Source organism: Oryza brachyantha, chromosome 2 (genome assembly GCF_000231095.2).
Source record: "Oryza brachyantha chromosome 2, ObraRS2, whole genome shotgun sequence".
Classification (NCBI taxonomy): domain Eukaryota; kingdom Viridiplantae; phylum Streptophyta; class Magnoliopsida; order Poales; family Poaceae; genus Oryza; species Oryza brachyantha.
In genome coordinates this window covers 17955995-17971332 of record NC_023164.2, presented here as the reverse complement: position 1 = coordinate 17971332, position 15338 = coordinate 17955995, and the positions used below count along the sequence as shown (strand labels likewise).

The window sequence follows — 15338 nt, the reverse complement described above, 5'->3', positions numbered from 1 at the left end:
TAACGGCTATGGGACATGCCAACATCGTCAATCGCGTCTCCCCAAGTTTCTAATCTGTGTGTTCTTTTGAAGATTTTTTATGAAAGTCGAAAAATTATATGATTTAATAATATAAACAACGGAATTAACTACTAAAAAGTTAAAAATCTATTTTAAAAATATAAGATGATAAATTTTTTATAGAAACTTTTTGTAAAAAATACATTGTTTTATAGTTTAGAAAGCATGCGCGTAAAAACCGAGAAAATATCTAAGAAAAATTCTAGCCTAGAGAACACATATATTCATTCCACACCTATCCATCTAAGCTACCAATGGTGAGTTCTCCCCAACACCCAATATCTTGTAATTCTTTTCAAGTCACTGATTTGTTTTGATGGATGGTTCCTATAAATGTAGTAAGTACTCAGTTTTACAATTTCCCATCTTTTTTTTTGTTTCAGCCACATTCACCGAGATATAGGCCGGGGAAGACAAGCTAGGCGTGGCATGCACCCATCTCTCTAAATTTATGCCCCACCCTTAACAAATATCTATGTGCAAATTCAAGGCTCGCGTAAAAGAAATGATGTTTCTTATTGAACTCTTAAAAGAAACCAGTCCAGTTGATGTGCACGTACAGGTACATATGAAGAACCCTACCTACTTGCCATATTCTGAAAAATGCAAGAGACTAGAACAGAAAGTGTCAATCTGGTGTGAATCTCACTCTGACCATATTATATTCACCTGCACTGTTTATCTTTCTTTGATCATTCCTTGGTACCATAATCAAATGATCCAAACCCACTGTCTTCCCCGCATCGCTCGGGCGTCCCCCCCTCTCTCTCTCTCTCTCTCTCTCTATTCTCTCTCTCCGTATCGAGAAACGCCCAGCCAACCCCAAAGAGCGAGAAAGGTTAGCCCTAAAGAAAGGTCACGGTGACCCCAGAATAAAGTAGGGGAGCTGGGGTTGCAAGCTGTGCCCTCTACAAGGACACACACCCTTGTCTTCCGGGCACGCACACTACGAGCGGAGGGGGAGGAAGGAATGAACAGTACGTACCTACACGCACACTCACCAGGCACCAGCTGCTGATCCATCAGTGGATGAGTGCCCTCAACGTCTCTACGGAACATGCCTGCATGATCATCAACTGAGGGCGTTCACAGTACAGTAATACGTCCGTCCATAGAATTAAATAATTTATTATTTATGATAGAAAATAACGTGATAAGTAGGTAAATAAAGAAAGGAAAAAAACTATGAGATATATAACGAGAGGTAAGTCGCATTAAATTTTTAAAATTAAATTAGTAGTGTTTATATTGTAATTGTGGTGTATGTACTAATTTTTTGATAACATATAAGATATAAAAATTATAACTGGTGTATTGTATTAGGTTTGAACTATACTGGTGGCACCAGCTACTCCTCGATCTCTCGCGCGCCCCGGCCGGCCGGGTTATGCTAGCCGGTTGTGCATGTGCGGATCAGCTCCAGAACCATGCATACATGATTACAGGGAGAATGTTAATAATGCCATCGCTGCAAGTAGCTGTAGTTAGGCTGGTCATTGGGATATAAGTAGCTACAACAGGTGACCTCGATCATCATACCGGCCAGCAACTTGCTCCTCTTCCTCCTCCCCTCCCGGCTGCACGTATAGAATTACAATTTGCATGCTTGCTTAATGCCGTCATATCCACACCCGATCCATATGACCATATGTATATGTATTATTCATCCAGTGTGACGGCAGGACTTACCAACAGTGCACCGATCAGCTGCTCGATCGCTTTGCAACTCGTCAACCAGGCTACCTTTCACATTATATTCCTCGTTGGTTACCAATTACGCTGGGTAGCTTTACACGAAGAAGAAGAAGAAGAAGAAGAAGAATACATAACCTGCATCCTATCCAACTGCCATGCATGCGGGTCCCTATCAATCTCTACCAACTTAACTGCATCGATCTGCATGCTGACTGCAGCTAGCCAGGCGTGCAATATATACTCCTACTTCTATATGGATTCTGTCCAGAGAGGAAAAATGTCGGTTGCTGGACATGCTTGGCAGCAGATTGTCTCACATACACAGTATACTCCTATACTAGCTCGACCACAGTCGCCATATTGCCACATGCAGGCATGGCCGTCTGCGATCTCTGCAAGGCTAGCGGCGGGGTGGATTCTTCTTGCTTCCGCACGAGACGAGGCAGGCGAGCACGCACGCACGCACGCAGACGCAGCGGGCGTTGGTGTTTTCCACGGTGCACGTGAGGGGGTAGCCCTAGCCGGTTCCCCATGCGGTGCACATATGGTGGCACCGTGCATGGGATCCTCCTCGACCGCGCGTCGTACGACGGGCACCAGTAGAGTATTCGCGGCGCGGGGGGGAGAATACAATATTGGCGCCAGGACCGGTCCGGGGGTTGCTCGGTTCCCGCGCTTCCTGCCCGAAGCTTTGACCGTCAAACCGGAAACGCCCCCCATGCACGCACTCACGCAGCTTGCGGTGAAAAGTAAAAAGAAAGAAACAAAGAAACAAAAACAGTAGCAGCACACATGCATGCTAGTATCTCTCACACGGTGAATTTTATTTTTTTGCAGTTTATTAATCACTTAACCTGCCGGTGATCGGTGCATGTACACGTTTAACCTAGCTAGGGGCTTTTAATAATTGGGGTTACGAACGATCGGATAGTCATACGGCTCATCCAGTCCAAGTATCCAAGACAAAATTAGGCCACAGGACCACCCGGCGCTGCAAGTGTAAACATGCTCTCGTGGCGAGCCGAAGCTACCCAACAAAGCGGTGGCTCGTCGGTATGCACCTGTACTATCCGCGTCCCGTCGCTGCACCTGCACGCGTGCGGGTTTACCGGCCGCCCGCCCACACGCGCACAGTGAGACGCATGTGTGTTTGTGTGCGCGTGTCACGTTGCAGCGGCTCGATTAGTTGATTTTGTTAATCTACACGAGCGGTTTAATTAATTTAAGAGAGAGATCGTGTGTGAGCGAGCTAGCCAGGGAGGGACTAGAGGGTCCCGGGTTGAATATGGATATGGTATGCATGTGCCGGGCTAGCTTGCAGAGTCCAATCCGGTAGCGCGGACCGTGAATATGTATGTACTTGCCACCGTGTGCCCAAACACGTGTCTGGGGGAGGCCGGCCTGCGCCAGCCGCCGCGGACAGCGCGTTGCATTGAGCTGCAGGTGGCGCACAGGATAGATCTACGGGGGTGAATCTTTTGGGCTGACACTGGCAGGGCACGGGCCATGATTCTGGCGTTATCTCGTACGTTCGACCTTCGTACGCGTACGCGCGCGCACCCGGTGCTCGCTACTGCTACCGATTCTCCGTTTCCGTATCCAACATGATCTATATTTGAAATTTTTTTAAAAATTTAAAAAAAATTAGTCACATGTAAAGTACTTATTCATGATTTATCATCTAATAAAAACAAAAATATCAATCGCAAAAAAATTAAATAAAATGAAGAGTAAAAATTTATAGGTAAAAAATAAAAATTTGGTTTATTTTGAAACGGAGGAAGAAGTATATACGTACGTACGTGCAGCGACACACGGCGTTGCGAGCCTGCGGGGAGCGGACGCGGCCGCGTGCGCTTGGGCCGCTTAATTTGCGTCTGCGATCCACGCGCAGCCCTCGAGGCCTCGACTGATGGGCTCCGCGTCGTGATAGGCCGTCTACTCGCCCCGCGGGCGTACGTAGGAGGGGATAAGCTCACTTCAACTTCTCCATGTATGAGTTAGAATATTATTCTCATCTCTCAACCGCAGATCAGTATAAGTAACTTCTCCGACTATTAAAACTGTACGCAGACAATTTACTTGATAGTATTGATGCTGGTTTTTATTGACATGGCATATGCATGATAAGTTAATTTCGGGAATTGTTAGGTGTGAAGGTTGTAGATACGTAGCCATGTAAGAGAAAAATATGTCAATCGCTTGAAAATTTTTAATCTATTGATCGATTTTTTTATCCATTAGATTTGTTTGACGATATAGGCATGTTGCTCATGTATTAATTTGTTTGGTTTTTTCTTTGTTACCGTTTAATTTCAATCCGACGTCTAATAAAATCGATTGATTGATTCAGTTTTTTCAAACGATTGACTAATATGTGGCCATAAAAAATATATATAGTGAAAGCGATGCGTCAATGATATCACGTCCTATCTCTCTCTATCTCTCCTCACCAGACACAACCTTGTTGCTACTAATCTCGTATGAGCACACGACAGCTGAAAGGAAGAGGTGGTTGCATGCATCTGGCCTCACAACCCCTACCGAAGTCTCTCACCGCCAATGGTTTTCCCACAGCCTTTCTCTCCGGCCGTCTCACTTTGGAAGACGAGGGTGTGGCCCTCAATCTCACTGCCATTTCCTTCTTCGGCACTATCGTCTTCGCACTAGCTCCTACCGTCTTGCAGGTGCAACAACAAAGTGATGGCGTGTCACCATCGTGGGCAAGATGATAACTTTTGCTAGTTAATGACGAGTAACTGACTGGTAGCCGCATAACTTGAGCTCTCTCCTCTTCGCCAGAGCCTGCATGCATTTTGCTTGAGAAGGAGCAAGGCGCTTTATGACCAGCCATGCCTACAGGATGGGCACTGCCGTTCCGAATTTACTTTGGCTATTGATGTTGCTAATCAACCATGGTGGGGACAAGGTCCAAGGTAGCATCGAGCGTGTCAAACGCATAGAAGAAGAGCATGGAGGGGAGGGGAGGACAGGGACATGTGACGTAACGTCTGTGGTTTGGGCGCAAGAGCTCCGCCTTAGGCCTCCACAACGTACTGGTGCAGCCAACAAATTTGTACGGTCCATTGCAACAAACAAGCACGGTTCTCAGCTGCAATGTGTGAAAAAAATAAGCGTCGAGCTAGCTATCTGTAGATATGAAACCTACATGTATGAGAATTGAGATTTCAACTGCATATTCATGTTACCACGAATATATAGTTATTTAATTTCTAAGCACCGACGCATGTATGTACCTCGCTTCTAAATTTTTTGGCATCACCTAAAGTTAGCATCACTTGCCATAGTGGATGGAGTGATGCTTAAACCTTCTCTTTTCTCTCTAGGCATCACTCTAAACACATATTACACATATTGTAGAGGGCCTTAGGTGATAGACGGAGAGTAGACAGGAAGAGAGGATACATGGGTGCGGTAGAGTAGGTCCTACAATATTTTTATTTTTTATGTGACTAACATGTGGACCCTACAGATCATTTTATTTTATTTCATAAAAAATGTTACTGACATGTGGAGGCCTTGAGTTTTTAGTGCCCCATAAGCAACATGTAACTGCCACTTTGCACGAAGACCAAGGACAATCTTCCATGTGTACGCCACATCAGGGAAAATCAGTAAATCACTGTCAATAATATCGACTTTTGTTCTCTAAACACAAATATGATGTAGCAATTGTTAATTAAGTATTAGTTTATAAAAACATAGAATTAATAATTATAACCAGTTAAACCGTGAATACTGTTAAAAAATATTAAAGTTTTTTAAAGTCAAATTACCCTTATCTATTATTATCTACACTATTATAACTCACTAAATATCTCTTTTAATTTATGTAACGGATTGAAGCTTAGAAAAAGTGTCATGTTCAACGCTATAACAAATTTCATATTCCTTAGTTTAATAATTCTTATCATTTGAATAATGATGTAGTCTTCTAAATCTATCTTTGACTATGATTTTTATTAAAATATATAAAAGTAAAGAAATGTTTATTTTTATGAAATCATTCTTGATGACTCATCTATACCTATTGTTCTATTCTTTTTAAACTAAATATATTAGAACCTGTAATATTGTTCTATTCTTTTTAAACTAAATATATTAGAACCTGTAATACTGAAGGTTTTTAATGTTTGACTATACCTTTATTCAAAACAATAAAAATTATAAAACTCGAGGAAGGACTTGCCAACTGATAGAGGCTTGCCTTTCTGCCGTGGCCCAGATTAGAACCCACTACTGTTTGCTTGCAGAGTATTTCCGTTTTTATCAGGTTAGAGCAAGTTGGATAGTAATTCATGTATAGTCAATCTAATAGTTAATTTATACAATAGTTATCTACAAAACATTAATATATAGTCTCATATATTATACACATACTGTATCTTGGAGCTCGTGCTGCAGCTGGCTATATATATTAGAGCAGGTACAATAGCAGGCTATAAGCCAGCTATAAACATATTTTAAAGAGATAAGAGATGAGAGAAGAGAGATGGATTATTAATTTGTAGCCAGATGCACACTGGCTCCAAGACAAAATGTGAGTATGACATGTGGGACCATGTATTGATATTTTGTAGATAACTATTGTATGAATTGGCTATTAGATTGACTATAGATAAATTGGAGCTTATAGTTGGCTATACTATTGAACTTGCTCGTAGTCCATCTCTCTTCTCTTTTCACTTTTATCTCTTTAAAATATATTTATAGCCGGCTTACTCTGCCTGCTCTTACTGTGTGAATGTAGTTTCTGTGGGCTTGAGTTTCAGTGGAACAAAAGTGCTAGCACAGGGGGGCGCTTATGTAAAAATATTGTCTCGAGATCCCGGGGCACGGACATGATTTCTTCCATCTGCGACGTGCAACGGAGAAATCCTCCACCAGGTCAGCCTCAGCAAGTCGGCAGCACCCAGCACCCGGTCCGAGTCCCTCTTATCGCCCGGAAGCCGGTCTCGTCGTCTCCTCGGAGAGAGCCAGCCAGCCTCCCTCCGGTGGCTAACCTCCACCGCCCTGCCCTGAAAACCCCAATTCCAACCCGACTTCTCCACCCAGGAAGAAGAGCCGCCGCCGCTGCCTCGGCCTCCACCCACCCATGGCGTCCCTGTGGTGCCTCTCGGCCCCGGCCGCCGCGCCGCCCGGAGCCCTCGGGGCCTCCGTCTCCGGAGGCGGCGTCTCCCTGGCGCGGGGGGCGGCGGTCCTACCGAGGAGGCGGCGCAGGTGGGACGCGCTCGTGGTGTGCGTGGCCCCCGACGAGGAGAAGATTACGCGGCGCTCGCCCCTCGATTTCCCCATCGTAATCCCTCTTCCTTGCTCCTTCCTTCCTTCCTTCCTTCTCTCTCGTGTGTTGAATCGAGTGCTCTGGTTGAGGAAATTTTTTTTGTCTTTCTAGCTTAAAGCATGCGGGTTCAGGGAATTTAGGGGTTGGGGTGGATGAAACCAGAAGAAATATTAGTACCATATAGTAAGGTCGCAGCAGCGTACACGTGCTTGTCATTGGTACACGCTGAATGTGCTCCACCGAATTGCAAAGGCTCAATTAGAAAGAGCATCCCAGTGACATCCTTCCTATGTTTCCGAGGAATTTGTTACTCGTCAGCGTGGAGTGCCCTTTTGAACAACAGTCTCAGCATGTTGTGCTTACACTGGTTGGTTTGTGAATGGAATCGTTTGAGATACAACTATTGGATGTTTGGAGCTCCATTGAAATAATCAGTTATTCGAAGGGTAGAGCTTGTAAAGCTTACCTTCTAGAATTTTTAGAGATCTCTAAGTAGATTGTTGAGCATATTAGCTGCTTGTTATCCGTACCATGAGATGATTTTTCATATTCTCAGTCCTTCAATAAAATAGAAGCGTGCAATTTTATCCGTATGCATTGGTATAGCTTGCATTAAGTAATCATGTTATTTTGGAGGTTAAAAGTCACATCCTATCCTCCTCTTATGGACCTTTTTATTTCAGATATTTTCTTGATGTCATCATTCTATTCAATTATGCTACTAATTAGTTATCAATCTTACTTGTTTGAAAACAGCTTGTAGTTTGTTATGACCTAGAAAAGTTCTTATTAGTTAATCCTTCAGATTCAGTATAGTGATAGATGATGCTCGTGGCATGATGGTAGAGCAAGTGAATATTGGTGCTCAGGCTTATCAGCTGTTCTTGGGTGAATTTTTCATTGTGACAGCCAGATATGATACATGAAATCTTCCATTCACTTGCACCATCGTGTGCTCAATGCTGGTTGTGATTGCCATCATATTGAGACTAGATTTGTTGATCTATTCTTTTTTTGTACCACCGACTAGCTGATACAATATGGGACAATTACCGGCGTTATTATATCATGTTTCAGATTTTTAATATGATAAACATAGTTATGAGTATAGGCTCTCTTTTTTCATATGGTTCTGTTTATTTTATAGTCCAGATCAGTAAGCATTTATTTCTGTATGCGATTTATGTTGGTCTTTAGCAAGAATCTATATGGCTGTAGTGGTTTATCCACCTTTCATGCTTTTGTGTTAGCATCAAAATAATGCACATCTTTTATTAATTTCAGGAATGGGAGAAACCAAAGCCTGGGAGGAGGCCTGATATCTTCCCAAAATTCAGCCCTATGAAAACACCATTGCCCCATCCACTGCCGGCTGATGATCCACTGGATGATGATGAGGAAGAGGAAGAGGAAGAGCCACAACCTCAGGAGGAACCACAGGAGGATGATCCTGACAAGGAAGAACCTGAGGAGGATGACCCAGACAAGCCAACCGAGTAGTTTTGGAATATGCGGGTTATGTTAGATAAAACACGGTGTTAAGATCTACCATATCCTTGAGAAAGAACATAGGTCTCATGGTCAAGTTTGACCTGTTAGTTCTGCTGGCTTTATAGGCTGTAGACACACGTTTGTTTCGGGAGCACCCCTGAGCTTTTTCTAAAGCTATGGAAGTTTTGTCCGACTGATCACAAATATGCAATGTTATATTTCTGCTGATACGTCATCTCTCTCTGCTAGCTGAATAGTTATACTATCACAAGCTCTTTGAAAGAGCAACACACCAGTTATGTTGCTCTATAGACTATATAAATGTGATTTCTTAAAGACAAATAAAAGGACTGTTCTAATGCTGCTTGGTGGCTTCTGAACCTGGTGGTACTATTCAGCTTGAAGAAAGAGTGTTCAAGGCTAATTCGATGCCATTCTGAGAATTGAATTTTCGGGACACACTCGGTCACTTGCCAAAGTGACGAGGATATTTACTATGTAGTAGTCTAGCACAAGCAAATGTATGTCGTTGTTACGGAATGAAAACTCATATTGACACGTTGGGTAGAAAATCTATTTTGAATAGAGCTTAGTTTTAAAATCAATCGGAGGATTTTGCTTACCAGTTTTGAGTTCCGTAAAAAAGACCCAATTTATTATTAGCGTGCAAGGACAATCATGGTTAAAAGCTTCAGGGACAGCCTGTAACTTCTACCGTTCTGTTAGCGTGTAAGAACCGTTCTAGTGTTCTATCATACATTTGGATTCGAAACAAATGTCTCAGTTATTACGTGTATCATGGTCGATACATAAATCAATTGAGTCATCTGTTCTACTCAAGAAAAAAGTGTGTTTGTTTTTTATATCCAATCGCAGATCCAGAATTTCTACAAGAAATCGGATGGGTAGCCAAGCTAATCTAGTTTCCCATATATCCTTCATCATTCTACTGCAACGTACTGAATGATGAATCCCTTGAGCATATAGAAATAGAAAAAAAGAAAGATTTTTGCTCAAATGGAAAAGGCTCTCATTCTAAGGAAAAAAAAGATAGCACTCCTTTTTAAAGAAGTATATAAATAGGCATTTGCAGGTGCTGCTTTCTTACATAACGAAATCCTCTGACGATTAACATAAAGTCAAAGAGACTCCGGAGGCTGACATGTGAACCTATGAATGACGAGACTCGCTAATAAGACATGTGGACCTATGAATGATAAGACTCACATATCAGCGACATCATTACTCTAACTGTAAATATGATCATGGTACCGATTGATGCAAACTAGATGGCGAGGGCAAACTAGATGACACTACCGATGCGTTTGGTTCGTGGACGAGATGAGTTGGGTTGACTCCATCCCTGGATCGTAGGATGGGTTGATTCTATTTTTCTATTTGGTTGGATGGATGAATTGGACCTTGTTTTTTTGTTTGGTACGACGAATGAAATGGGATGGGTTGACCAATTTTTTGTTTGGTTGAAGAGATAGATGAGATAAAGGTTACCTCTTATATCCAAAATGAAATATTAAATACTAGGATTAATATATGAATAACCTAAAGTAATTGAATATATATTTATACAAGTAATATATTTTAAATAAATTTAATAAATAAAATGAACACCCCTTTATGCATCGTGGTCGTCCTAGGACGGATCTGTCCTACTGTTTTAGTGGGATGGGTTAGATCTAGATCTGCGAGGAATATTCCTCTTCTAAGTCTAACCCATCCCACTCATCCACCAATCAAACAGGGTCAGAGATAGATTAGCTCTATCCCAACCCATCCTATCCCTGGAACCAAGTACCCTCAATCTTGTTATATTCTATTTCCTCGTAAAAGAGTTAAACAATGGCTGTTCACCCGAAGTTGTATTCAGGAGGACTGAAGTGTATAATACATACAGGAAAACCTACAAAATTTCTCTCCCATATGCAGGAGCAAAAAGCAGGAACTCTACTTCAGTATGACACACTGGCCCCTCCAAAACAAACTTCAATATCTACTCTCCTTTGACCCCCACGGGACATCCGTATCTACTTCCCTTTGATCTTGCAGTAGGCATACAGCCCAGAGCCAAGAAAGCCAAGACCTTGCCCAATAACATTAAGCTGCCATAAGAAAGTTTGGGGGGTCATTATTCAGGGAGAAAGTGAAGACTTAGTGGTGAACAGGTAAAGAGTAGAAAACTCACCAGATCAAAAGGAAGCCCGCCAAATAGAACCCAGCCAATTCCAACGGTGAAGAAATCCTGCAGAAAAAGGAAAATATGAAAGGGCACTAAGAAACAACTTGCAAGTTTAGTGGAGTGGAAGGAACTGGATGCAGGTTGCCATACCTTCAAATTACCACACATTGATTGTGTGAGTGCAGAATTCAGGATTGTGTTCCAGAAGATAGTGTAGTTTAGCAGAAAAGCTAGCATGCATGAGAATAACAGAACCGCCTACAAATGGAATAACATTGTATTATATTGACAGCTTTATGAAGAATAACCAAAGTTGGATGATGCATCACTCCTCCACTGAAGTAAACAGGCTAACTTTGATTATTTTTAAAAGAAAAAAACATTGGTGCATCCAGAAGTGCTGGAATCTTAAGATGCCTAAAAGTTAAATACAAAAGGAGGGTAGGTATTGTGCAGATTAGATCTGTGATGAGCAAAATTCTGTGAAACCTATACCTGAAACCCAGGGGAGTAAAGGTAAGGAAATTCTATAGTCTTCTTCAGGTCTCCTTGAATATATGTCAAAAACAGTACACAAGGCCCACAGACAAGTCCTGAAAATCCAAGCAAATAGGATATGAATGCTAAGGCTTATATGGTTAATCTAGATATGACACAGGTCATCAAAATAATACCATTGCACCACATCAAGCCGAAGCTATTGAGTCCACTAGATTTTCCTAGAACATAACAAAACTGCTGGTTAGAAAACTATGTAGTTTAGAATGGGATTGTACATGGCAAAACTAAAAGGAAATGTTACCTATACGGTTTATAGTAGCAAGGTAAACAGCTGTTGTAATGTTGGCCACAAAGACAATGGCATACCCACGAGCATCAAATGATAGGTCACGAGCTCCAGCAACAAATGCTCCAAATACAATCAATGCCACACTGACAAACCCATCGTTAAAGGTAAGGCAGTTGTTAGTAAGGCACAAAAATACATAAGAGCAAAAGATACTAATCACCAATTCACTATTAGATAGATTACATATTCAAGATTTCTAAAATGGAAATAATATACAGAAATATATAAGAAAGCATAGGACAAAAGGAGGCTTACATTAGTTAACTAGCACGTCCCTAATTCTGAGAATGCTATGAATTTATAATACTTAACAGTAAGAAAGCAAAAGATAATGCATTTCTACAGACATATACCTGCCAATTATAGGCGGTGTATGCTTCTGCTTCGCCAAGAAATACTCCATTGTCATTGTAAAGACTACTGTTGTGCGCCTCAGAGTTGTATACATAGGAACATTCACTCCACGCACAGATTCCATTGAAGCTAACTTTTATCATACCATGGAAACTAATCACTCAGAACTCAATTCAAGTAGGAAATGCATGCGAATAGTGCAGTAAATATATGTGAGAGAAGATCAGCATACCATATAGAGTAAATAAGCCAGAGAAAGAGGTGTAGTACGCAACAGTATTCTGAATGGAACGAAGAATAGGGCATCAGAAGGCACTGATGGGTCACTATTTGTAAATGAAATTATCTTTAACCGCCTCAGAACATAAAGAAGCCCTGTTGAGCACACCATCTGCACATTTCATGAAGTGTCAACAAAGAAAAGGCAGAAAAACATAAGAGAAGAATACATATATGAATAAAGAAGTTCACTCCACAATGATCTATAGATAAATAAAGGTATTAACAGAACTACTCCAATGTTGCAAAACATAAAACTTAGCAAGACCCATTGCTAAGCAGATCCTAAAGTAAGAGTCGTCTGTTCTTTGATTAAATAAAATCAAACATGTAATATTTTGATTATGCAAACATACAATCCTAAAGCTAAGTGATTCATGTCCGACACACTTGCACAATATATAGAACATGATCCAGCATGCATTAACAGTAACTCTAGGCTTTCTAGAGCCTATCCAAGGTAACATGTAAAGTACCTGAAGAAGCGTAATGACATTTGCACAAGGGAAATTATATGAGGACAAAGCTGCCTTGTTAAACATCACTAGCAACACTGCAGATTGATAAGTTGTCAAAGTTAGTAAAACAATATCTAAGGTCTGAAAGAGCAAAAACCAGATGTATATATGTGGAAAACTGGATATTGCTCTAATAGGATTCTGAAACTAAAGAGTAAAGACGATTAGATGCCTTTTTCCACAGTTCTGGTATCATTTGGGAATTACTAATGTACCAGATTTTGCACAATACAGTCTAAGCATGTAAGAGAATAGTCGGTTTTGTTTTCCTCTTCATTTTTTCTCAGCAGGGCAACCTGCCTTTGCTTACCCTATTGCTGTGCACTACTAACAGTTGGGACAGATTTCAAACCAACTAGCTAGTGAGACAGTTGAACAGTTTGGTTATGTATCTACTGCAATGAATAGCTAACTGTGCCAATATAATATTAACCATCATATCATGTTGGTCCAGACTGTAATGATATAGATTGATCAATATAGTTGTATACAAAATACAATTATATCTATAGAAATAGAAGTTAAGAGTTGTAAATGAAATCCAAACCTATAGAAATAGAATCTAAGAGTTGTATATGAAATCAAAATTATAGAAATAGAAGTTAAGAGTTGTATATGAAATCCAAATATACTTTTACATATAGTGATATCTATACAAATAAAATTTAAGGGTTATATATTAAATCTAACTCTATGTGAATTATCTGGCTCTGCGCAAAACTGCATGGGGCAATCCCCTAGTTCTTTTTTAATAAGAAAGAGGAACTAAGCTGTATTGAACAATTAAGTGACATATTCCACTCTCAACTCTATTCTCAAGTTACTGAATTATCATTGACATGCTATCTGCACCGAAGCTCATCTCAAAGATGTCTATCACTTGGATTGCTTCGTACATCCACCGTTATGATCTAACCGAAAACAGAAGTTTCAGAATTTCTAAAATGTGGTCCTTGTAAGTTTATCACCGAAAACTCCACACATCATTATGTTTTTATCACCGAAACCTCGAGACATCATTATGTAGTAAATTAGTAATCACTATTACCCCTTACGGATGCCACATCAATCCAGGACTAACTAAGGGTTCCGGAAACAAAAAGGATGTTTGTACAACGCTGACCACTTAGCACCGGCTGACCGCTTATCCTAGTATTTAATGGTGAATTTGCAAGCAGTCTTCCAGACCCCCGGAACAGCCGTCAGTTTGTTTTGCAAGCAGCATGTACTTTGCGTGTAATGCCAAAATGGATTGTCGCAAAAAATAACTTTTTTGAGGAGTTGTTGACACGAGTCAACCAACCGGCCCTCTTCCCAAAGATAATCGAATCCAACTGAATTAACGTCCAAACCTGAAACAGCAGGTCGCCAACAAATTGGACCCGAATCACGCTACCCCCAAATTCGCCAGAGCGCGACGAGCTCATCGCGACCCTCGCTACGACCACCCCCACCGCATCCCGAAACCCAGGCTAACCCCCCACGGGACCCGTCAGAAGAGAAGAGGAAGCGCGCGGATCGGAGAACGAACGTACCGGAGCAGGACATGTAGGAGAGCGCCGCGACCGCGCCGCGGCGGGTCATGGCGGACCCCTTGAACAGCGCGGCCTCGTCGCCGCCCGCCCCCTTCCCCGCGTCCCCGCCGGACACCGGCAGCAGCATCCCCCCTCCTCCCCCCTTCGCCATCTCCCGGCCCCCGGATCTCCGACGACGCCGCCGAGGAGGAGGAGCAGGACGACGACGACTCGGGAGAGAGTCACGAGGATATTTCTCGCAACGGGAGAAGGGAAACGAGACGGGTCAAGGCCGGATGCATCCGACGGCCGCCTGCCCCCCGGGCGTGGCCAGCGCGGCCGCCGCCTTTTTTATAAGTGGAACGCTTTATTAGCAAATTAATCCTTAGCAAATTGCGCCTCGCTGTCTCCCTCCCTCCCTCTCTCTCTCTTTCTCCCCGGTTTGGGCTTCTCGACTCGGCCACTTTGCGCCGTTGTTCATGTCACATCACCGATCGATCGGGGAAAAAAGTACTCCGCCAATCCTAAAATACAATTAAATAGTTTGTTCAAAAATAAGTTTATCTCTAATTAATCATCCTATCGTACCTTATGAAAATACGAATGGGATATAAATGCATTAGAAATAAATAAGACGTCTTTTAGTTTTATTATTATACGTAAATCATTTTAGCCTTTAGGGTGAACCGAGCAACAATCTGGGCGCCAACATGCTGCGGGCAACCGTGCTGCCTGCCGGGTCAGTGGAGCGAATATGCGCGATGTCACCATATGCCAACGAGTCGTGTGCTGCTGCGTGCTGCTGCCGTGCTGGCTTTTGATGGGCCAGGTGGAAGAGAGGAGGAGGAGGAGGGAGCGGCGGTGGCTTTGCATTGGGCCGGCCGGGTTCGGGGAACCGAGAGAATCGCGTTTCACGTCGACAGATTTGATTATTGGGGGCACCATCGCGTTGTTAGTACTAGAGAGAAAAATTATTGTTTTGTATAGAGTCAGCAAAACATCGACTTTTGACGTATAAAACGAGGAGACAACTAGAAAATCTGCTGCTTTCTACATGTGCTGAATCTAATTAGAGACGCTG

The 15338-nt window shown here is 42.2% G+C and overlaps 2 protein-coding genes across 2 annotated transcripts; one reads left to right on the top strand and one right to left on the bottom strand.

The window, feature by feature from the left end:
* The first annotated feature begins 6693 nt into the window (after positions 1-6693).
* On the top strand, positions 6694-8778 carry LOC102707937 (cell surface glycoprotein 1-like). The gene is made up of 2 exons (XM_006648771.3): positions 6694-7072; positions 8342-8778. Exons 1-2 carry the CDS (start codon positions 6872-6874, stop codon positions 8555-8557), a joined length of 417 nt encoding a protein of 138 aa, XP_006648834.1. The 5' UTR covers positions 6694-6871; the 3' UTR covers positions 8558-8778.
* Positions 8779-10365: 1587 nt separating this feature from the next.
* LOC102708310 (UDP-N-acetylglucosamine transporter UGNT1) lies at positions 10366-14638 on the bottom strand. The gene is made up of 10 exons (XM_006647447.3): positions 14279-14638; positions 12702-12778; positions 12179-12337; positions 11946-12079; positions 11545-11675; positions 11417-11461; positions 11238-11335; positions 10893-11000; positions 10749-10805; positions 10366-10665 (listed from the first exon to the last, which is right to left on the bottom strand). Exons 1-10 carry the CDS (start codon positions 14427-14429, stop codon positions 10591-10593), a joined length of 1035 nt encoding a protein of 344 aa, XP_006647510.2. The 5' UTR covers positions 14430-14638; the 3' UTR covers positions 10366-10590.
* Between the last annotated feature and the right edge of the window lie 700 nt (positions 14639-15338).